The 25,565-nt window shown below is 42.5% G+C and overlaps 1 protein-coding gene across 2 annotated transcripts in view; it reads right to left on the minus strand.

Annotated features, from left to right (window-relative positions):
• Positions 1 to 25,565, minus strand: part of RICTOR (RPTOR independent companion of MTOR complex 2) — a 189,763-nt gene that overhangs the window by 145,927 nt on the left and 18,271 nt on the right. The window contains exon 3 of one of the 2 annotated variants that reach the window (XM_084628581.1): positions 5,480 to 5,577. The exons of the other annotated variant lie outside the window; for it this stretch is intronic. Within the exon in view, the coding sequence (XP_084484707.1) occupies positions 5,480 to 5,577 (98 nt within the window). The remainder of the gene's footprint in view (positions 1 to 5,479; positions 5,578 to 25,565) is intronic. 2 annotated transcript variants of the gene reach the window in all.

Here is a 25,565-nt window from a genome sequence, read left to right on the forward strand (position 1 = left end):
GCTTCTTGTTCTCTTATCTGCCACCACTGAGAACAGCTGAGCTCCATCCTCTTTGGAACCCCCTTTCAGGTAATTGAAGGCTGCCATCAAATCCCCCCTCACTCTTCTCTTCCGCAGACTAAATAAGCCCATTTCCCTCAGCCTCTCCTCATAAGTCATGTGCCCCAACCCCCTAATCATTTTTGTTGCCCTCTGCTGGACTCTCTCCAATTTGTCCACGTCCCTTCTGTAGTGGGGGGACCAAAACTGGATGCAATACTCCAGGTGTGGCCCCATCAGTGCCAAATAGAGGGGAATAATCACTTCCCTCAATTTGCTGGCAATGCTCCTACTAATACAGCCCAATACGCTATTGGCCTTTTTAGCAACAAGGGCACACTGCTGACTCTCATGCAGCTTCTCATCCACAGTAATCCCCAGGTCCTTTTCTGCAGAACTGTTGTTTAGCCAGTCGGTCCCCAACCTCTAGCGGGGCATGGGATTCTTCCTTCCTAAGTGCAGGACTCTGCACTTGTCCTTGTTGAACCTCATTCGATTTCTTTTGGACCAATCCTTCAATTTGTCTAGGTCACTCTGGACAGTATCCCTACCCTCCAGCTTTTCTACCTCTCCCCCCAGTTTAATGTCATCTGCGAATTTGCTGAGGGTGCAATTAATCCCATCATCCAGACCATTAATAAGGAGGTTGAACAAAACCGGCTCCAGGACCAACCCTTGGGGCACTCTGCTTGATACCAGCTGCCAACTAGACATCAAGCCGTTGATCACTACCCGTTGAGCCCGACAATATAGCCAGCTTTCAATACACCTTATAGTCCATTTATCCAAGCCATACTTCTTTAATTTGCTGGCAAGAATACCGTGGGAGACCGTACCAAAAGCTTTGCTAAAGTCAAGATACATCACATCCACCACCTTCCCCATATCCACAGAGCCCATTATCTCATTACAGAAGGCAATCAGGTTGGTCAGGCATGACTTCCCTTGGTGAATCCATATTGACTGTTCCTGATCACCTTCTTCTCCAAGTGCTTCAGAATGGATTCCTTGAGGACCTGCTCCACGATTTTGCCAGAAACTGAAGTGAGGCTGACTGGGCTGTAGTTCCCCGGGGTCTCTTTTTTCCCCCCTTTTCTAAAATATGGGCACTATATTTGCCTTTTTCCAATCGTCCGGGACTTCCCCCGCGCACCATGAATTTTCAAAGATAATGGCCAATGGCTCTGCAAACACATCAGCCAACTCCCTCAGCACCCTTGGATGCATTAGATCTGGACCCATGGACTTGTGCACATCCAGCTTTTCTAAATAGTCCTTAACCAGTTCTTTCACCACTGAAGGCTGCTCACCTACTCCCCATACTGTATTGCCCAGTGCAGCAGTCTGGGAGCTGACCTTGTCTGTGAAGACCAAAGCAAAAAAACCACCGAGTACTTCAGCTTTTACCACATCATCTGTCACTATTTTGCCTCCCCCATTCAGTAAGGGTCCCACACTTCCCTTAACCTTCTTGTTGTTAACACACCTGTAGAAACCCTTCTTATTACCCTTTACATCCCTTGCTAGATGCAATTTCAATTGTGCCTTGGCCTTCCTGATTAAACCCTGCATGCTCTAGCAATATTTCTATACACCTCCCTAGTCATCTGTCCAAATTTCCACTTCTTGTAAGCTTCCTTTTTGAGTTTAGACTCACCGAAGATTTCACTGTTAAGCCAAGCTGGTCGCCTGCCATGTTTGCTATTCTTTCTGCACTTCAGGATGGTTTGTTCCTGTGCCCTCAATAAGGCTTCATTAAAATACAGACAGCTCTCCTGGATTCCTTGCCCCCTCATATTAGCCTCCCAGGGTATCCTGCCCATCAGTTCCTTAAGTCTGCTTCTCTGAAGTCCAGGGTCCGTATTTTGCTACTCTCCTTTCTTCCTTTTTTCAGGATCCTGAACTCAACCATTTCATGGTCACTGCTGCCTAGGCTGCCACCCACTTCTACTTCCCCTACCAATGCTTCCCTGTTTGTAAGCAGCAGGTCAAGAGAAGCACAGCCCCATGTCAGTTCCTCCAGCACTTGTACCAGGAAGTTGTCCCCAACACCCTCCAAAAACTCCAATCAGGAAACCCAAATGCACAGTGCACTTCAACTGCTCTGAGCCACAAGTTGCAACAACCACTTTTATTACACTAAAAGAGTATGGTACGAACTTGATGGCATCACAAGCTGTGTCAGAGAGAAGTCTGTTTTTATACCTCTTGGGAGTTTTTGAACCCTTCCATTCATCTACAACCCTACTTTTTGGTGTAGGGCAGTGGTTCTCAAACTAGGGCTGCCGCTTGTTCAGGGAAAGCTCCCGGTTGGCCAGGCCAGTTTGTTTACCTGCCGCATCCGTGGGTTTGGCTGATCATGGCTTTCACTGGCTGCAGTTCACCGCTCCAGGCCAATGGGGGCTGCAGATAGCGACATGGGCCAAGGAATGTGCTGGCTGCCCTTCCTGCAGCCCCCATTGGCCTGGAGTGGTAAACCATGGCCAGTGGGAGCCGCAATTGGCCGAACCTGCAGACGCAGCAGGTAAACAAACCAGCCCGGCTCGCCAGGGGCTTTCCCTGAACAAGCGGTGGCCCTAGTTTGAGAACCACTGGTGTAGAGGGAGCACTTGTGAACTTGTAATCACTGAAACTACAGATTCTTAATCCAGTAGATAAGAACTCAAAACCCTGTTTGAATGATTTTTATCCTTTTTATTCACACATTTCTTTGGTGGCACCCACTCTGCCCACAGACATCAGAATTTTCTGTGCTTGATGGTGGCTCTGCCAGAGGGTGAAAAAAAAAATCTATTTTTAGGACAGAAACGAACTTCCTGTTCTTATCAAACTCAAAAAATAAGTTTCTTTCTTGTTTATGTAGCATGTACACTTGGATAATTCTAATCTCCCAGATGTTAGCGAATAGGAAAAACCTAACCATTCTGGTTTTGAATTGAGATAATCCCACTTGATTTGGGGTAATTATAATTCTTTGATCCCCACTATAGTGGGGATCAATTCACTGGATGTTATAGACCACTGGCATTAAATAGCCTCCCCTAAACTGTCCCAGATTCTTCTGAAGGGAAGGAGGAAATTCTGCCCTTTTATGAGAGAAAAGTTGCAATTGTTTGTGGGATGCCACAGTAAGAGTTTTTTTTCTGAATTCTGATGAGCTGGAAGGGTGTTATTTGGCTCTTTTGTTTATTTGGCTCTTTTGTTTAGCTGACTTTGATAAATTAGTGTAAAGTATTTCAAATAAAGAGGAAGAACTTTTGATGTGTGTGTCATGATAAGGAGCTCTGGATGGGACTGCTGGTCCAGGACAGATTTCTGAAAAGGAAGTCTGGACAAAAATTGTTGAGAATTATCCAAAGGGGCAAAAATCTCACTACACACTGCAGACTCTCCAAATTCTCTGTAAAGGCTAAGCCTGCATGAAGCGGGTGTCAAGAGATTCAGAGCCGGCCTGGAAGAGAGAGATTTGTCAGTGGTACTGAGGATGATCAGCTCTACTTTAGGACCTTCTGTGCTTTGTACAATGGTAGATGTAACTTCACTTGTGGTATGAAGAGCTCTTCCTGTAGTGAAGGGAACCGTGGGTGAAGCTGATCTGCTTGACTGCATCGACGCAGACAGCACTGATGCATAGCTCAGGCACTCAGAGGAACTCAATTCAAGTTTCAACTTCAAGGATGCACACTTTAAAGACTTCGGATTGGCTTCTGGACAGGTTTCAAGGAGTCCTTTGTCTAACCGCTCTTATGCTCAAATAAATTGGTTAGTCTCTAAGGTGCCACAAGTACTCCTTTTCTTTCTGCATGAGAATGAAGCAGATTTGACAACCTTCACTGTTGTTGGAACCAGTGGCATGAACAGGTATAAAAAATTGGCCACTTTTGGAGGGGCACTTTGTGTCCCTGCAACCAGAGGAGCTGCCTTTCCTTCCTCCACCCCCACCCCAACTCCTGCGTCCAGAGGAGCTGCCTCTCCCCGCCACGGCCCGGTGGAGTTGGCTCTCCCTCTCTCCCCCACGGCCCTGTGACTAGAGAAGTTGTCATCTCCTGCCCTGGACCAGCACTGAGGAGCTAGTTCTCCCCGCTACAGGAGGTGGAGCTGGCTCTCCTCCTTTCCCACAATGGCCCAAGGGCCAGTGGTGCTGACTCTCCCTCCCTCCACCGCCCAGGGGCCGAGCAGTTCGCTCTGCCTGCCCCAGCGGAGTTCTGTGCCCAGGCTGATTTGTGGGGAACTGTGCCCCTGCTTGCCCCCCCCTTGTGCACACCCCTGGTTGGAACTTAATAAAAATTAGTTGATGTACATGTAGTAATAGAATCCAGATCATTTTCTTAACTATGTTGGTTTTACAGTGACAGGAATAAATATTTTAGTCACTAAAGATAGCAGGTATAACTCAAATATACATAATGCGAAAAAGTGTCATAATTCCTATTCATTTCCTTTTATCAGAGGATTTTGGTATTTAAACACAGAACAACTTAAGAAGTTACCTGTATCATCCTTTCCATCACAGATTTCTGAATGAAATTTCAGTCAGGTTTTTCCTTCCCCAACAACACTCGCTGAAACTGTCAGCGAGGAGACTATATTTTCAAGCCCATATAATCACCCCCTTAAAGTAGGAGTTTTGAAGTATGAGTAAGTATGGAATAAATGTAACTGGAAAGGGATTAGCTTGATCAAAAGAGATACTAAATACACTTTTAAAAACATTAGTCAATTTCCATACAAAATCAGGATCTAATATACTACCAAGGCATTTATATACCGCTCACTATTTTGGTGTTTGTGCACCAGTTACCTGGACTGAAGTGAAAACTATAAATCATACCACCGTGAATCAACAGTAAATATAAGTAGGAAAAAAAAGGCCTCTTACCTAACCCTCTCTGTTCTAGTCTACCCAAATTCTGCTTTTGAAATATTTCTTGCCTCCTGTTAAGACCAAGCCACAACTCTTCTCTCTGAACTGCTCTACTGGCTATCCATTGCTCTGTGTATTTCTGCCTTACATTAAAAGGTACATTTCTACTTATAACCGAATTAGTCTCCTTTCACTTTCCCCAGATCTCTGGAAACACTCCCTCTATGTCCTCCCCCCCCCCGCAAACATCTCCATTCCTTTTTCCGTGCAACTCCATTCCCCTCTCAAACCTATTCCAGCTTTGCGCACGTCATTCAAATTTCTACTAAAACTCACTTCTGTCACAAAACCCATGAGTGAATTAAACAAACAAAAATTCAGCCACCAAGAGGTAAGTGAACTAATGCATAATCTTGTTTGTTCTCTCTCGCCATGGTGTCACATCTAAATTCTGAATCATAAATTCTTCGCAGCAGGGACTACTGTGATGGTCCTAACAAACATCTGGCATAGTAAAAATAAAATAATCATTAAAAGAAATTACCACTGAACAAGCTGTACCAGTTAAGTTCTTACCTTAGTAAAATTATTCAAGTGGCCTAGTTTTCTCATATTTGAAACACCTTGTAATTTGGCCACATTTTGGAGAATCTCCCTCAAGTTATCATAGGGTTCTGCAAAAGAAACAGATTATTGGTAGATATGATTCAGAAAAACAAGCATTCACCACATATTTTCCCAAACATAATAGGTACCCTGTTCATTTTTCCGGCTTTTGGTTAAGGATCTAGCCTGTTTTTCTTCAAAGAGTTCCGATTTGGCTTACACCTAGAACCGCAATATGCGTATTTGCGTTCCCAGAATAAGTGGCATAAGCCCAAGAAGTGGACACACCTATTTCAAAGGAAAATTTTAGCAATACCCTGTTATTAAACAAACTTCAGCAATTTGTAAATCTAGATATTTAAAAATTCTCCAACACTACAATACCTGAGTACATCATAAATCTTAATGAATTTATCCTCAGCATCTCTGAGAGGGAAGTATTACTTGCTTTTTACAGACTGTGAATTAAAGCACAACGAATGAGCAATTTGTTCAGCATCACTCAGGAATTTTGTGGTCAAATTAGGAAGTGACCCTGATCTCCCAAATACTAGTGCAGTGCCTTAGCCAGAGGCTATTCTTCCATGATACCAAATTGTAGGCATGCATTGTTTAACAGAAGCTGTACAACATTCAATAAAATATTCACCTTCTTAACTTTTCTGATATTAATACCTTATATTTCCCAACCAACCACTACCCCAGGCCATACCACGGCCAGAGAGGGACCCGCTAGGAAGCGGCGGCAAGAAGGAGTTTGCCTGGAGGTGGATCTATTGTAATCAAGACTCAGGGAACTGCTTTTCTAAAGCAGCCAGGACCGGCTACAACTGAGAACATGGGACATTAGCCCTTTCAAGTAATCCTATCACAGACTGGAAAAGCATTATTAGTGAAATATGTAATGCATTTTCTACTGTCTTAGTGAAACTTGCAGCTGGAAAAAAAGGACAGCCAGCTCCGTGCAAAGCAGTTTGAAAATGACTGCTCTAATCACAGAGAGCGCTATCCCCCATAACTCCATAAACACATTACTGGTCTCTGTCGTTCAAAAAGATTTACTGCAGATCACAAAATCTGAATAAATGGACAAGTCTCTACTCAAGACATATCCTGAACTGATGTAGAAGAACAGGGCAAGAGCCTGCCCTACCACTAGGAGATGCAACCTTTACTCCTAAAAAATTTACTCCAACAGTCTAACTTCCAACTGAACAGTCAGTAAGCACCATCAATTAGGTAACTGGTCAAACACATACACGATAGCTTGGGGAGAGAGTGTATGGTAGAATGTTATGCATCAGGGTTAAACCAAATAAAACCCACTAAACAAACTGAGGTCGATATAAAACATTTCTACACATATATTTGGATACCACATCAAAAGCATTTACTTTTGAGAGGATCATACAATTTAAAGATGGAAGAGATTCTATTGGCAGGTCCATCATGATCCAAGTTCAGGATTATTCTGTATAGTTTATTTTTCTAGCATTTTATCCAGTTTTAGATGCTTCAAGCTGTCAAAGCCAAAACAAAGGAAAATTAAAGAGAATGATGCTAGGGTATAGTTATGGTACTGCTTTCAGTTTAGGTCATAACCCCTCATTTCAGGGCTTAAACCGAAGGGGGAAACTACCTCCCTGTTATTTGTCTTCTCTGAAAATATAATTTAACTGACTCCTATTCTTTTTGGTTTTGCTTTTAGCATGGCATAGGTGGGAATTTCCCTAGCTCACAAAAGCTTTTGGACCTGTAACACACAGCTGCCAATACCGCCAAGCCTTCTAAAATGTTCATCTTCAGTTCTCTGATAAACGGGGAGCAAAGAATGCCGTAAATTATCAGACTTAAGCCGATAAAGTTTAAACTTTGAGAGGAAGGAAGGTGGACAAATAGGAATTTAGTGATATCTTCAGAGAGGCTGAATTATAGGCAAGTATGTTTCTCTAATGATACAGTCATTCTTATTCATACAGAGTACAAAGCTTGAAAAAAATTTTGCTAAACTAATTTTCTAGCTTACCGAGGGGCCAGAAAGCATCCCAAGCTTTTCATGCAACTCAGAGTCCTGGATACTTTCCAAAACCCCTACCATCAAACAGGGGAAAAAAAAAAAAAAAAAAACACACACACACAAATCCCCCAGTAAGATCTCATTGCAGCACAATCTTGCTGTCCTGGAGAAGGGACTCCAGTATACAAGCTACAATATAAGCAGGAAATTGAGAGGACAAGTGGTCTTTTCTATTACTAAACTACAAAGATGAGTAAAACAATTTGGTCCATTGTGATCTGTTCATACCAGCAATATACAATTGCAGAAGGACCAGGCTGATAAAGAATTACAGAATGCCACCTCAGAATACACTTGTTCAGGAGAGAAGTATGAAGTAGTCAGCATGTAGGTCAAACATTGTCAACTGAAACCTTAGTTCCAATCAATACTCACAGGGAACGGATTCCAACTAGGTAAAAGAGGCATGGCTCATTTTCATATCATTACCAGAAATAAACTTGAATAAAAGGGCGTAAGATGAGAGAAATACCAGTGGGAGGGGTAGGGTAAAACACAGAGTGAACACAGTTTATGGAAAGTAATCTGGCTCAGCCTGACCACAGCCATTCTTTTCCTACCTGCAACTGAGATATAAATCCTCACCCTAACCAGATCTGAGGTTCTGCAGCTAACTGGATTCCCGTTGAATCAAAGATCCAAGATTCAGTGCATAACTTTCTCCTTGACATCCCTGTAAATTCTTATATCATGGCAGCAGGGGGAAGTCCAGAACTGGTGTGTGTATATTTGCAGAATAATGGATTGAAATTTCCTATAAATAATAGGAAAAGGTAGGAAGATTGATTGGCAGTGTTGCCAACTCTCACGATTTTATCATGAGTGTCACAATGTTTAGTTTTCCTGAAACACTAGCTCCTAGAATCAATCTTTCATTTAAAAAAAGTTTTTTAGCCCTCCTGCTTGAAAATATGACAATCATAGAATCATAGACTTTAAGGTCAGAAGGGACCATTACGATCATCTAGTCTGACCTCCTGCACAACGCAGGCCACAGAATCTCACCCACCCATTCCTGTAACAAAACCCTGAGCTATGTCTGAGCTACTGAAGTCCTCAAATTGTGGTTTAAAGACTTCAAGGTGCAGAGAATCCTCCAGCACATACGCTAAAAATGCAAAATCAGAAAGCAAGAAGAATCCATATTTTACAAAATTCTCATGACTTTTAAGCACTTGAGGATGGAGATACGTTATGATTCAGGTGGGGTAAATGTGGTGAGTCAGAGATGCTATTCCCTAGCGTGTTCATGATAACACCAAAGAGCTCTACTTCATAAAGCAGTCAGTGAAGGGATGGACCACACGCTGTAATCATCACACTAGCACCAGTGGCACCACCTTCCCCTAGCAGATTTGGCAGCATTGTCTGACCACATGTAAAAATAATGTTCCAACCACTGTTCCTGTTAAGCATATACTGGCAGAACAAACAGGAAGCATGGTAGATTTCCACAAAAATGTCAATGACTCTATAAATAAGTTAATTGATTAATGTGTAATTTCACACACATCCCTTCCAAGATGCTTGATCAGTAGTTAATACAATAACCAGTGCATGTATTGTGAGTATATTTACAGTAGAAACAGCAGGCTGAAGCACCAGCCAATATCACTTCTATCAAAGGATCCTACAAAACTAGTCTAAAGCAGAACTACCCAAACTTCCCCTTCTACACTGGAGTCTCATAACAGCCCCGCTGCTAACCCACTCCCATCTACTGCAGAAAGTGACTCACCCAAGAGGTTTCAGAGTAACAGCCATGTTAGTCTGTATTCGCAAAAAGAAAAGAAGTACTTGTGGCACCTTAGAGACTAACCAATTTATTTGAGCATGAGCTTTCGTGAGCTACAGCTCACTTCATCGGATGCATACCGTGGAAACTGCAGAAGACATTATATACACACACAGAGACCATGATCTCATGGTCATCTTTCATAGTCTCTGTGTGTATATAATGTCTTCTGCAGTTTCCACAGTATGCATCCGATGAAGTGAGCTGTAGCTCACGAAAGCTCATACTCAAATAAATTGGTTAGTCTCTAAGGTGCCACAAGTACTCCTTTTCTTTTCACCCAAGAGGAGCACAGTGGTGGCAGCATTTAGTTGGCTCCACCCCCGGAGGTGCCCAGGGCAGAGTGGCATGGAATGGACAAGGGGTCCTTGCCTTCCCCCCCTCTTGCCAGAGCCTCTGACTCCCACAGGCTCAGGACAGTTTAAAAATACCCAGGGCTGTTGACCAGTGGGCATCCAGGACTGGGCAGCAGCAGGAAGAGCACTCAAGGAGTTCCCAGAAATCACGGAGGGGAGAGCAGCAGGCGGCTGCTCCCTGGGGAGGGCTGGAAGGGACCATGCTCTCCCCATCTCCTTTACAACCTCTGGTAAAGGAAGGGTCCTGTCCTGCCTTGGACCGGACACTTGGCTGGCCGGAGCCCTGTGGAAACCTCACTCCCTGACCCCTGATAACGTCACGGCACCCTGCCTAGGGGCGAAAGTGCCTCACAGTTTGAAAACAAAATGGTCTAAAGTGCTAAAAGTGAGCTCAAACAGAAACTTCCCTAAAGTCTTCTCTCAAGTAACTAGAACTAAAGGTCAGGAACTCCTTTCACCTCACAACATTGTACTTAGAGACATAAAATGGGTGAGGGCATATCTTTTATTGGACCACCTTGTCTCTCTAATATCCTGGGACTAATTTACAACTACAATTCATGCAAAAGTTCATTTAACAACTCCGATTAAAAATTATATAAATTTTTTTTTCTTCCTCTCACTTTAAGAGGACCACAGAATTAACAACCCCAGACAACCACTGTGTTATACCTGAATCACATGAAGATTATACAAAGTATTTGGGTGCAATGGAGTTGTTCGCAAACAAGCCTCTGAGAACAGCCTTCCAAACTCGATGCTGTCCACAGGAATTAAGCAGAGCATAAAGGAATAATTTGACTAGAAACATTCAATGGAATTGAATCAATCACTGGTCAGAGTTAAGTAGATAGATGTAAATTATTTTTTGAAAGTGAAAGTTCTTTACAAGTACTCATAGCTTATCAAGGTGTTCATGCAAGTTTGGAAGATCGTCACATATCAGGCTCATTAAGAAGTCAATAAACAATGTTTTATCAGTAAACAATGCAATCTGAAGCACTGCATGTGAATGAAGGCATAACCTTCACTATCAGTTTATTAAGGTAATGTCTGGAGGGAAAACTATTCACAATGACAATAAGCACTCTGAATTCATACCCACATGCATGTGAAGTCCAGAATTCAGAAACTACCCCAAAAATTTGAGTTCCCTCACTCAAGTAGGCAATGCATCTGACTTCTAACATTTATAGGCGTTGTTCTCCAAGACACACCATGCTGCCCTTTTCATAGATGTGAATAGATTAAGGATTATTTGTTCTTTGTCCCCAATCAAGGATCAGAATCCAATTGTGATAGATTTGTGATAGATCTGTACACACAATTAAAAGAATCTCTGAAGACTTTACACTGAGTATATGATTCCCAGACAGAAAAGATGGAGTTTAGTAGAGGGCATGTATCAGTAATTTAAGAGTAAAAAAATATATTAAAGGGATGCAATTACCACACAAAAAACATAACACACCACACAGCATAACTCTACATTTCCTGGGTTTAAGATTACACTTAAAAGAAATCCAAATATGTTAAAAATACATAGTTAATGACCAAAACACACTTAACTCTGCCCTGCAATGACAATGACTGCACCACAAGTAAGGTGGGGCAGAGTTTGTCTGGGGCTCTGGTTTATGGTGGGGGCGGGGGGGGGGGGGGAGAAAGAGGTCAAAAACTGCTGTAAAAAAGATGCTCGGTGGACAGCTTTGCAGCAATGACTCCCCCCTCCCAGGAATGTGAGGTCCAAAGGGCATAAAGGTATGAAACTTGGGAGGGGCAAGTGTGTCTGTTCCACGCAGCAAGGAAGCCAGTGCCCACCCTCCCTCCCCTAGTGGAAGCAAATGGCAGGCTGGGTTAGGACCTGCTGTGAGTACTACACTAGTCGCTCCTTTTAAAGGGGGGCTGGGAAGGAATTTTTCCCACACCACCTGAATTTGACTTCGGCAGAGTGAGGTTTTTTCACTTTCTCCACAGTGGGTGTGAGAGAACCTTTTCTGGTGAGAGAAAAAGGTGGTAGGCCATGTCACAATTTAGGGCTTGGCTACACTTGTGAGCTAGAGCGCATTAAAGCAGCCCCGGGCGCCCTAGCTCACTACCCATCCACACTGGCAAGGCACGTAGAGCGCTCTCACTCCACGGCTAGAGCGCTCTTGGTACTCCACCTCGGCAAGAAGATTAACACTTGGTGCGCCTTGGCTGAAATTTCCAGGCGTCAGCGTGAACGAGGTGTTGCATTACTGCCTTCTGATCAACCTCCGGGAACGTCCCATAATCCCCTTAAATCAAGTGGCCACTCTTGTCATTGTTTTGGAATCACTGCAGGAATGCACATATGCCCTTTGAAAGCTCTGTTTTGACAGCTGGCATGCTTATCTGCTCCGAGACAAAGCAAACCATTACTGTAGAATGGTGTGGGGGGGGGCGGAAGGGTGCGGCGGGGGGGGTGTGTGTGCTGCTGTCTGAACTTACAAGACAGCATGCTGACATGCTCTCCTCCCCCCCCACATACACACAACACACTCCCTGTCACACTCCACCCCATTTGAAAAGCACGTTGCAGCCACTTGCATGCTGGGATAGCTACCACTATGCACTGCTCTCTGTGGCCATTGCAAGAGCTGCTAATGTGGCCACAGCAGTTCACTTGCAGCTGTCAGTGTAGACAGACTGCAGCGCTTTCCCTACTGCGCTCTACGAAGGCTGGTTTAACTCAAAGCACTCTACATCTGCAAGTGTAGCCATGCCCTTACTTTGTAAGGTTGGGCGGATGTCCAGTGCAAGTACTCCATAGGGAAGGCAGCCAGTGACCAGATAAATGGCCTGTTAAAGGACGTAAAAGGAGGTAATGGATAAAAGAACAGAACGGGGGAGGGGATTGGGAACTTCTCTGATTGGTATGGCAGGGAACCAACCTCCCCTCTCCCCCCATTCTCATAGCCCACCTTAACCCTCTTATGAGGGTGGTGGATGGTAAGGTCCAAGCCAAGGATTAGCTGGGGGACCTGGATAGAAACAAAGGGGGGCTGGTGAAAATCCCGGAGAACTGATTTGAATAATCATGGATTTGCCTGCACTGTACACTCCATCTGCCGGGTAGTCCCAGACATCTATATAATAAAGTTGCAGCCTGATTAAGATCCATAACAAGTGTCTCATGTCCTTCTTGTGTTATACCCAGACAATGAAATACCTATAGGATTAGGATTAAGGCATTTTAATGTTTGTGGTCCCTGACTAGACTAAACTGATTTTTAAACACTGGATTTTTTTTTCATATACTCCCCCCTCACGCAGATGTGATGGAGCAGTAAAAAGCTCTCAAAGCTCACTGGTGAATCTGGATTTTAAATTGCAGTTAATATATTAGTTTAGAGAGCAGTACTATTAAAATGAGCATTATGTGAAATGGAGGTACTTCTATTAGATAATTGGAACAAAGAAAAAGATTAACAGGTGAATCAATTTAAATCAAGGCCATTTAAATCATGAAGTGGAAAGCCTCAATTTAAATGAGCTTTTCCATTTGTACTTCAGATATTTTCTAAAAAAGGCACACTCATTGACGGATATAACCATTAAATCATGTTGATTTACAATTAAGTAGAATCTTCATACTAGATTTGGTACATCTTTTTGTGACTAGAAGGGTACACTCTATCACATTTATTTAAGCAATTACATAACTTAATATTTGCAAATTCTTACTAAGTTTTTAGTATTTAGAAAATGAATAATTAACTTCTCTCTCATTATTTGTGTCAAGAGCATTAGGACAGTAACTGGAATTTAATTAAAGACACAAAACTGCATATAAAATGTATTTTTATTAAACAAAATAACCGTAAGCGTTTTGGATACATAACCATCTTTTATCAAAATATGTTTCACAATTACAACTAAATGATTTATTAAACAAGAGAGATTAATTGTACTCATTGAATTAAACTGATTATTTCAGGGCAGCCTGGGAAACTTTTCAAATACATCTAAGTAAAAGTAATGGGAATGTAAGTTCCTACTTGCCCAAGTCTCTTGAAAATGAGCAGTCTCCTAAATTACTTAGGCTGTCCTTCAGACTTTTAAAAATAGTAGATTTCATCCCCTTCTCCCTCCTTGTTTTTATTCATAGACTGGATGAGGAAAAAAAAACCAAAGCTTTCCAGCTTTTTCAACTCCCAATAGATTTTCCAACTTAGAATATTTTTTCATTTGAACTAATTCAATCTGTGCTGCTGAAGAGACTACTGCTGTCTAAAGCTGGTTTAGCACTTCAATAAACTCTGCGCAGGTGCTTAACTAATGACGTCTACCAGTCCAATGGTGTAACTTTTTTAAAAAACATTAGCAAAACCTGTGCTGCTTAAATAGTTCACCGCCAGCCCTGAAATTTATTACGATTGGCATGACTGATGGGCATTAATTGTCACCAATGCCACAGCTGCATCATCTTGTCTAGGAGTTAGGCATCTACCCTAGTACTCTGGGTTGAAAATATTGGCAAGAAAAGGAGGAGTAAGTGCTTGATCCATCTGCTTCTTTACAGCCTGCAACAGAACTTTGTTGTTGGGTTTTTCCTTTCTTCAGTGTCTCTTGAAGTTCTTTCAAAATTGCAACAGAATCAACAATACAGCAGCAATCTTTCTGCAATTTATCCAAGGCTATGAAAATATGTTTCAGTATAGTCAGGAGATCTTCCACATTTCTCTTTAGTCTGATGTTGACTACTGTGGTGTGATAGTTCCATCTGTGTTGTCATGATTTTCTTCACAAATTGTCATCAGAATTGGCCAGTTCTTAATAAATAGCTCAAAAATCAATCACTGAATTCCACTGCACATCTTGGGGGAGAATTAATTTGGATCTTCCGGCTCTCTTCAGTGAAGCTGAAGCAAAGTGATTGGTACCAAAGTATTCTGCAATTTCAACATTTTCCGTTTTTCTGGAGTTGTACTTAAGTTTTTGGCTAAAGACGTACCAAACAAGCTCCGCATCCATATATTATAAAAATTGCAGGTTCCCTTCATTATCTTCTTCTAGATTTCTTCTCATACATTTGCAACATTGTCAGTACAAAACTATGCACTTGACACTTTTTTTTTTGTTCACAGTTTGTTACAGCTTTTACTGCTACTTCTTTTAAGTATTATATTAGGAAATGCTCACACAGCATATCAATTGTTTCTGTAAAATAGACAACCCCATCTTCTGTTATCACAAAATCACCTACAATTGGATTATTGTGTACACACTGCTCCACCCATCAAGACTCAGATTAATGAGTATCCTGTCAATGTTTTTTTCACACTGTTCAATTTCCCTCTCCTACACTGCATCAACCAACCTTCAAGTGACGTCTGCTCTTTTGGGTGGCGCATAGCCTGGTTGTAATGATTGAACCATGTCAATGAAATGTTTCTTCTGAAGATGATGAAAAGGAGAATTTGTTGCATTAATGAACCAAGCAATCTTTTCATCTATGGAGTCTTGATGGAATTTGCTGGTCCTGATTACAAACTCATCCGTGGTTATACTGGATGGCGAAGTCTTTTTTTTTTTTTCTTGGGGATGGAGGGGGGGGAGGAGGGATACAGGTAGTTTACCTTCTGATGTATGCTTACTTGCAATGCTGCTGGTGGTACCAGTAGATGACTCCAGCAGTAGATATGGCAGATGATGGGCATTCATAACCTCTTATGTCTAAGGTGGACCCTGAAACAAAAATGGTTAAAAAATAATGAAAGATTCCCCCTACTGCAGATGTTTGTACCAATGTTTAAATGATAGAATTTAATCAAAAAGTATTATAGGGAAATAGATAAATAGATAATCCTTATGATTTAAGTCTATTTAAATCCTTATCTTTAACAACATCCCAAACAGTTTGAAAGAACATTTAAAATGTTAATATTCATGAACTGCCTAATAAATACTTTTAAATAGGAAAGCTTCACCTAGGATATTTGATTATATTGAGCAATAAAAAAAATCTGAAAAAGTACAGCCGTAAGAGCAAAAATAGTAATTGATAAGTACTCCACAAACATACCAATTATAATTTGAAAATAAACATTTTGAAATTCATAAGTAATCCACCCAAAACACAAATTTATGACAATAATCTAAGCTATCTTTTATCATAGTAAAACATGGTAGGCAGTCGATAATAATGCAAAAATAATTTTACTAACCAGTTGACCCAGACTGTTCAGAGATGCACTTCATCTTCAAAGTCATTGCCTTCTGAAGAGCATTTTTCATAATGTTGTTTCATTCTGACAGCCAAGTCTTGCATCTCTTTGTTGCACTGTTTACATTTGGCATATGTTCCTTTTTACTTAGAGGTACAGGCATTTTCTTGAAAATATTCCCTACAGAATCGTTTTAGGACCTGCAGGCGTGACAGGCTTTTCTTTCCTCCCAGTCTCCAGATGTTCAAATCAACACTAGAGGCTGCTCTCTGAAGAATGTTGTCCTTTCTTCCCACAGTCCTGATTTGACACCAGTGCTGCTCCTTTCTGGTTGCATACATTGCTCCTTCTCCCCTTGTTACATAATTTCCCTGCCACACCCAACCATTACCCCCCAGAAAAAAACAAAACAAAAACACTAACAAAACAAGACTTCTGCTCATGTAACCCACATACCTTTTGCACGGCAGTATTTTATTTGCTTATAGGCCATTGAGATATTAATGCATGCCTGTTTGTTTGTTTGTTTGTATCTCTGTGTACTCATGCAAGGAGACAGAGACTTCAAGAAACCATCCAGAAGCAAGGGCTGGTAGTTACTGGGCAGACCAGTGGTCTTCCATGAGTTGGAGAGCAAATTTTCATGGTGGGTGGAGACATAATTTGAGAATTAAGAAAATCAGAGCTCAGGTAGGGAAAAGCTATAAAAAAGTCCCGGCCCACAGGCCATCTGCAGCCCAAGAACCTCCCCAATGTGATCTGTGGGGCTCCAGCAATTTTGGGGCCAGGTCTCTCCCTTGGCCCTGCCTGCTGCCCCCCCAGACACTCTCCCTCACCTGCCCCCCCCCCCCAGTACGCAATTTAAAATGGCCCAGGGCCGCGCCCACCAGCAGCAGAACAGCGGAGCTGAGCGGCTTCCTGCACGCTTGCTCCAAGTGGCTGCTGGCCCCTCCCTGCGGCCATGGGGCGGGGCTGTGCGTCCACACGCTGCCCCTGCCCTGAGCACCCCTGAGGCCAATGGGAAGCCGTGGGGTCGGTGCCTGGGGACAGCAGCACGCAGAGGCCCCCCCAGCCCGCCCTGCCTTGAAGGCCCAGGTAAGCGATGACCCCCCCACCCCTCTCCCAGAGCCTTCACCCTCACCCCCTCCCACCCCCAAACTCCTTTCCAGAGCCTGCACCCCTCCTCCTTTCCACACACCCCTTCCCACCCCTAAACTCCCTCCCAGAGCCTGAAATCCCACCCCCTCCTCCTGAACCCCCACCCCTGCCCCAGCCCAGAGTCTGCACCCAGCATCCAAACTCCATCCCTAAGCCTGCACCCCAGATCCCTTCCCGCACCAAAACTTCCTCCCAGAGCCCAGCTTTTTAAAATTGAGAAAGAAACTTTCCCTTTGTCTATTGTTCTCTGGCTGCAGGGACACAAAGCAGCAATGCTATAAGTAGGAATGCTGTATAAGGTTTGAACCAGGTATGAAAAAGTATCTTCCATACCTAGAAGAAATTATTTGGATAGGGAATGTTTAGTTAGACACAATAAGCTTTATTTCTTATTTTGGCTTGTGGATCTCCTCTGTGCTGATGCTCTTGTTTGCTTACAAACTTTAAGCTGAACCCCCAAGAAAGCTAGTTTGGGTGCTTAATTTTTGGAATTACTCTTAAAAATCTAACAAAAGCCTAAATTCCAGATTTTTTTTTCCTTTTTTGTTTAATAAAATTTACCTTTAAGAACAGGGATTGGATTTTTGTGTCCTAAGAGGTTTGTGCATGTTGTTGGATTAGGTGGTAGCAACAGCTAATTTCCTTTGTTCTCTTTCTCAACTCTTCCCCAGAGGGAGGGGTGAAAGAGCTTGAGGGTATCCCACAGGGAGGAATTCCCAAGTGCTCCTTCTTGGGTTCAAAGGGGGTTTTTTGCATTTGGGTGGTGGCAGCGTTTACCAAGCCAAGGTCAGAGAAAAGCTGTAACCTTGGGAGTTTAATACAAGCCTGGAGTGGCAAGTATTAATTTTTAAAATCCTTGCGAGCCCCCACCTTCTGTACTCAAAGTGAGAGAGTGGGGATTCAGCCTTGACATGAGCATCCAAGTAAGGCCCAGGGACGATTGTAGATGTCCCAGCAACAGAGGGTGGTGGAAACAGTACTGTCTCAAGACCTCCCTTGCAGGCCTCCCCTGCTGTCATCTTTTACAGCTAACTCTGACTAGCAGGCTTAAGTCTTCCTGTCAATAGGTATCCAAGTAAAGTTTTCCAAATCTTGGGTCTACTGTATAAATAAATATACATGTAGAAGAGATAAATCACTCTTACATGAGACTCTGTAAATTTAAAAATAAGTTGTACAACTTACTAGGCGTGGATAACTAAAATCTGTATGAAAAATATACCATCATATGCAGTAGCCCGTTTAAAATGACCATAATTGTTATCTTTGTGTCTTTTAAAATATCCAATCTCTTGCCAGATTACTTTCTTCCTTTTTATTTTGTTTTAAATCTAAATTACATGTGCATACAAGGCACCCTAAGCTAATCATTTCTTTTCCTTTAAGTGTTCTCAGATTGGAACCTTTTTTGAACCAAATTCATAGGAAATCCAGAAAATTATTGGGTTTTACAGTTAAGTTATAAAGTCCCCCCCCCCCCAAAAAAAAACACCAAAAACAGATTTTATAATGGAAATGGTGAGACAACTTTATTATATCAACTATAGCTACAGTATTTACCTTGAACAGAAACACAGAGAAAAGCCAGAAGACCTGTTGTTCAGGCAATTTCAGGCTGCCACATAGTTAACACTCAAGATACTTTTACATTTTGGAGAAGAGAAGGGGGAAATTGAATCAAGGCCATTCCTGAGCAGGTAAAGGACATCCCTAATGGCTGAAACAAATGCTAAACTTCAGGAATGCTGCTTTGAGAATGAAACTCTTAGTGCTGAGGGAGGATACCAGAGAATAGTTTTAAAATGAGAGAGTTTTGTGCTAAATTTAAAACATCAACCTGGTATCCTGCAAGCGGTCACACAGATATACAGAATAAAATCAGTTACAATACAGTTTTGGAAGATAGTATGGGCCACATGTTGTATCCAGCATCTCTTATAATCTTGTTTTTACAGCGTTATAGTAAACTGATATTTTCAAAGCACTCAGAATGCACTATGTATTTGAAGCAAAGCAGTAAACCCGAGAACATTCAACAAAAGATCATAACTGAAGCCACAGAAGCCGTATGTTGAATTGAACCATCTGAAAAGGTCCTATGCTCTTAATTGTTCAGTCCCTTTAAAGTTAATTATACAAACGAAAGTAGTGATCTTCTGAAATGTCAAATATTAATTTAAACTAGGCTATAATTTATTATTATGAGTTATTACAATAAATCTCCTCCCCCTTTGCCAACTCTAGTCAGAAAATTCTAGCTCGTCCAACCATATCGGAAAAATGTTTAAAGCTAACTTGACAAAAATACATACTTCCCTTCAGTTAATATGAAATAGTCATTGTATCCGATCTACCAGACAAGCCTCCTTTCAAAAATACATAAAAGAAAAAAAATCCAACAACTTTAGGCCCTTCATAGTAGATATCAATTTTTGAAAAGTATCTATTTTTCAAATGTTGACATGGAATATCAATTGATATCAAGTAATTTAAGAATGTTAAATAAAACATACACGTTCTTATTGAACCATAAAGCCAGACAAACCTAAGTTCAATTTTCTTATTAAGCTTAAGTATTTTTGTAGTTAGCAAATAAAAAAAATAGATTGGAACCACAGGCCAACAAGAACAACTACATTAGTAAAGGTACTCTGCAGTTCATCAGAACAATTGTAAAATCAAACATAGGCGTGCGTATGGGGTGTGCCGGTGAGCCCAGGCACACCCTAATGCAGGGGTGGGCAAGCTTGTCCTGCCCAGCCCGCCTGAGCTTTCGGCAGGGAGGTTTCCCCCGGACAGCGCTGCAGCAGCGTGGCTCCAGCGGGACCTGAGCTCCTGCTGCTCAGAGCCACGTGGTAAGGGGGTGGGGCTGCGAGTTCCAGCGGGCCGCTCCTGGACGCTGCACACAGAGGCTCCAAGAGAGGGGGGAGGTGAGGGTAAGCAGGCTAGGGCTGGGGGGGGGGTTGGATAAGGGGCAGGGAGTCCCGGGGACAGTGGATTGGATCGTGGGAGTTCACGGGAGTCAGGAGGCGGGGTGGGGGGTGGATAGGAGTTGGGGCAGTCAGGGGACAGGGAGCAGGGGGAGTTGGCGGGGGCGGTCCCCGGGGTCATGGTTGGGGGAGGTTTTGGGCAGGTGGTCTGGGAACAAGGAGCAGGATGGGTCAGGGATTCTGAGGGGGGCAGGAAGTGGGTGGGGATTGGATAGGGGGCAGGGGCAGGCTGTTTGGGAAGGCAGAGCCTTCCCTACCTGGCCCTTCATACAATTTTTGGAACCTCGATGTGGCCTTTTAATTTAATCACCATACGCTCTATATAGAAAGCCCACATTCGCTCGCAGCATGCGCCCCCCACTACTGCGGCACCGCGTTACCATTAGTCCTCCCCTCCCCTCTGACTACTATTCTAGAAAATTCTTTGACCTATATAAGCAGCCGCGTCAGGCAAGCCCAGCACAGTGTCTACAGTGTTTGTAATTTTTATCGCGTGTACTCTACTGAAATAGCATAACAAGCCCGTGGCTTTAAGTTTTAATTCAATCGTATGTTCAAGCTGTTCATGTGAAAGAGCCTTTTTGAAACTAGCACATGTAAAAAAACAAACTAAGAAGTACAATGTCCCAACAGCACCTCGACTCACTCATGATTTTGTACATTGAACAAGAATTGGCTTAGTCAGTTAATTACAATGATGTGATTGAGGAATTTAAGTCCATAACACCTCATTCTCTACGACAGGAAGAAGAAACTTAATCTGTTTTGGTCAATTTGGGTTAGCTCATTATCTGGTTAAAGATAAAGACCATGAAAATTGACTGTATCTTTGTATACGGCTGGTTATCACTACAGCAAACATTTGGTATTTTGTGTCTCATTTTTTAAGTAAAGTTTAGTTTTTAATTTAAAAAATTAAGCTTAAAGAAACTAAAACTTAACTATTTTTATTCATCAGACGAACTAATGTCCTTTATGACTGAGTATTCAATAAATGTTCGCCTTTAAAAAAAACTCCCTGGGTGCACACACTAATGAAATGCGCTGCGCTAGGAAATCAAATCAAATTGTAAAATACGTCCATGTTAGACAGACTAGTTAACCTCAATAGTTGCAAATTCCATTCTTACTCAGATAAAATTAAAACAGAAAAAACCCAAATCTGTGGTACATACAGACAAGCTTTAAGTCTGACTCTGACTTGCACTGTTCAGCTATTCAAAAATGAACATTAAACCAAAAAAGATTCAAAGAGATCTGAAGTGTTAACAGAAGGAAAAAGGACTTCTAGCGAAATATACAGCTTGAGCCCAATCCTATGAGGTACTGAGCACCCTCAACTCCCATAATGTCACTCAGGACCTTGCAGGGCCCAACCAAAGATTGGAACCCATAATCATATTAGCCCTTATAACACTACCAATTACTTCACTCTCTCTGCAATAAGATTATCTTTGCACTTAACGTTTAAGGGTTTGTCTATACTGCAATTAAAAAACAATGCTGGTCCGGGCCAGCTGATTCACGCTCATGGGGCGCAGGCTAAGGGGCTGTTTAATTGTGGTGTAGACGTTTGGGCTCAGACTGGTGCCCAGGCTCTAGTACCCCACAAGGTGGGAGGGTCCCATAGCTCAGGCCTGAGCACAAATGTCTAAACCGCAATTAAACAGACTCGTAGCCCAAACCCCACAAGCCTGAGTCAGCTAGCACAGGCCAGCTGTCGGTGTCTAACTGTAGCGTACATAGGCACCAACTCTGTGGGTGATCCAGGGCTGGAGCACCAATGGCGGAGGGAAGGGTGGCTGCTGCGCACCCACTGGCAGCCTCCCCACCTCCCCCATTCCCTGCCAGCACCTCCCGGCGAGCCCTGCAGATCAGCCCTTCACCCTCCACAATGAATATAAATAAGTCAAAATACCGAACACAAAACCATCTGATGCACACCTTCCTGCAATCCTGAAGGTTTCAACTGCTCAGTCACTGAGGCCAAACATCAACAAACAGACAGAACTAAAGCGTTGCCAGGTGTCTGGCAAACACTAAAAACTCTCTGGCAGGCAAAGAATTAATTGTATAAAGTTGTATGACAGTTTTATTATTTCTAAGAAATTCGAAATAAAATACACAATATAAATGTTTTCTTTTCTGAACACCATCTTCAGTGACATTATTGGCCCGCTGGGAGAATTTGAGGACTGGCACTGGCCCTAAGGTAAATTGAGTTTGAGACCCCTGCCCTAGATTGTGGTGGACCTACTGAAAACTAGCACCACCTCCTCAAGTGCACTCAAAGAAATGGACTGCCTGGGCTCTGATGCATCCTGCTGCAGACAAGACAGGCCTGGTTTCTCCTTGGCTCAACACTTAAGCATCACCAGACACAGGAAGAATTATGACTGTCCAGTCCCATTTCTGCCTACTAAACTCGTCTCCCCCTTCAGAGAAGTAGGAATAACAATCTCCTGCTTTGATAGGAATTGGGACAGAGGGTAAGAGAAGAGAAAACAGATCCAATCTGCACCTCTTCTTCCCCTCCTCCCTCCACACCAACCTAACTTCAAAACAGTTACCCACAGCATCAAGGAGAAGTAAAGGCTACTATTTCACTGGAGAAAAATAGAAGAAACTGAAGTCCAGGTGACCTGTTTGGAGAAATAACTAACCCTTTATAAAGTATCACTTATACTTTAAAGTCATGTGTTAATTAGTTCTCTTGGGATAGGCCTTTCTGGCTTACTCCATTTAAGGTTTACTAGCATTGCTTTCCTGGACCTAATCCTGCAAACCCTTACTCCCATAAATCATTTCTAATAGTAATTTCAATGAGTCTGTCATGAGTAAGGATTAGTTTTGTGACAAGACCCCCCCCCCCCCTCATCCTGCACACACTTTTGTATGTGCATAACTCTACAGACAAAAAACCTGGAATCATTCTTGTGGAACCTTAGATACTAACAAATTTATTTGGGCATAAGCTTGTGAGCTAAAACCCACCTCATCAGATGCATGGAGTGAAAAACACAGTAAGCAATACAGGTCTTTTCTTGTGCTGTAATATATATACACTGCTTACTGTATTTTTCACTCCATGCATCTGATGAAGTGTGTTTTAGCCCAGATTCTAACTTTCCAACATGCTGGGGGGTGCTCACTGCTCGACTGCAACTGCTCAACCCCCTGCTCTGCTGCAGTGGGAGTGCCGTAACCACACAAGGCACATTCAAGTGCTGCCACGGCAGTGCTTTAGCGTTGCCCAATGTAGACTAGCTCTAAGAAAGGGGTGGGCAGTGGGAGGGGGGAGAAGAGGAATAAAAAGGAAGACATGGTGATTGATGATTTAACTGGGAATTGGTCCTGCTTCGAGCAGGGGGTTGGACTAGATGACCTTCTGGGGTCCCTTCCAACCCTGATATTCTATGATTCTATGGTTATTTTACCTATACCAGAGGCCAAGAAAGCCAGTAGGATAGACAAAGGGAGTAAAATTGTTGAAAGTTCCTGCAACAAAGAGAGAAGGACAGGAAGATGCAATAGCAGATAACTGAACTGATGAGGAAACACCAAGTTGCTTGAGGGTATAAATACCAAAGTAAACTGCATCTCACCTCCTGAATAGTCATTTCCTGACAAATACCTTGCACTGAAGCAAACAGAGAACAAAAAGTGCTGGGGACGCCCTTTCACCCACTTCCCCTCAGAACAAGGGCCTCCATCCACCGATCTACACCACAGGGCAGAGGCAAACAACTTTTTAAAAATGCTATGCACAACTGTGTAACATGTCTATGCATACACAGTTAAGAATTAGAATCTTTGCACTTCTGTCTACTTTGGTAATGATGGGTGAATGAATGGCCGATTCTGCCTTTTCTTGTTAATATTTTTGCTAATTATTAAAGTTATATTTGTTTTCAAAATATGAAAGCTAGGGTTTATTAAGCAAACAGTCATATCAGTGTTAAAAAGTAAAGTAAAAAGTAGTCTTAAAAAAAAAATCAGTTTCATTAATACATTTGAAATCTAGCCAAAAGCACAAAGTTATACATACTGTATCATGAAATATTAGCAATATTATAGAATCATTGAAACGTAGGACTGAAATGGCCCTTGACAGGTCATCTAGTCCAGTCCCCTCCACCGGGGAAGGACTATGTATTATATCAGTGGTTCTCAACCAGGCATCAGAGGCCCCCTAGGGGGCCGCAAGCAGATTTCAGGGGGTCTGAAATTAGACTCATTAGGGCTCAGGGCAGAAAGCTGAACCCACGCCACCCTGAGCCCTGTCAACCAGGGATGAAGTCCAAGCCTGAGAAGCTTAGCTTCGCAGGGCCCACTGGGAACTGCCCTACTTGGTACCCCCTAACACCAGCACTGGCTTTTATATGCAGAAAAACAGTTGTTGTGCCACAGATGGGCCCATGAGTTTTTATATCATATTCAGGGGGCCTCAGAAAGAAAAAGGGTGAGAACCCCCGAGCTACACCATCCCTGACAGATGTTTATTTAACCTGTTCTTAAAAACATCCAATGATAGCAATTCCAAAACCTCCCTAAGTAATTTGTTCCAGCACCTAACTAACCTTACAGTTAGGTTTCAGAGTAACAGCCGTGTTAGTCTATATTTGCAGTTAGGGAGTTTTTTCCAATGTCTAACTTAAATCTCTGTTGCTGCAATTTAAGCCTATTACTTCTTGTCTTGTCCTCAGTGGTTAAGGAGAGCAATTTATCACCTTCCTCTTTATAACCACCTTTTACGTACTGAAGACTGCTTTATCCCCCTCAGTCTTCTCTTCTCCAAACTAAACAAACCCATTAACAAAAAACAAAAAACCACATACCACGTTCCTCCTACACCATGTTTTCAAGATGCTTCATCATTTTTGTTGCTCTCCTTGGACTTTCTCCAAATCTCTCTCTAAGTGCAGTGCCCAGAACTGGACACAATACTCCAGCTCAGGCCTTATCAGTGCTGAATAGAGTGGAAGAATTACATTTTGTGTGTCTTGCTTACAACACTCCTGTTAATACATCCCAGAATGAGTATTGCTTTTTTGCAACAGTATTACATTGTTGACTCATATTTCATTTGTGATCCACTACAACTCTCATATCCTCCTCTGCAGTACTCCTTCCTACGCAATCATTTCCCAATATATTTCACGTTACTGTACAATAGCAAGGTAAATTTCATAGTTAAGCTGAATCTATGCCCGGATTCTCAAAGTGCATGCATAGAGCATTCCAGGGTCTAGCACCCCTGCTATCAGCAACCTTGTCAATAGGTTCTCCTCCTATATGCTGCTCAAAGTCACAGATAGCCACAAGTAATAACTTCCCCTTCGAGCTCATAAGTGTTGGGCAAAACACAATATGCAGAGATAATACAGTGGAGATATTTCTACCATCAAGCTAGGAGAAACATCTTCACTTGCCTTTCAACCTATCAAATGGGCTCTCCATATACAAAACTAAAGCTATTTGTAGTTAAA

Source organism: Lepidochelys olivacea, assembly GCF_965140295.1.
Source record: "Lepidochelys olivacea isolate rLepOli2 genome assembly, chromosome: 5".
Lineage (NCBI taxonomy): Eukaryota > Metazoa > Chordata > Testudines > Cheloniidae > Lepidochelys > Lepidochelys olivacea.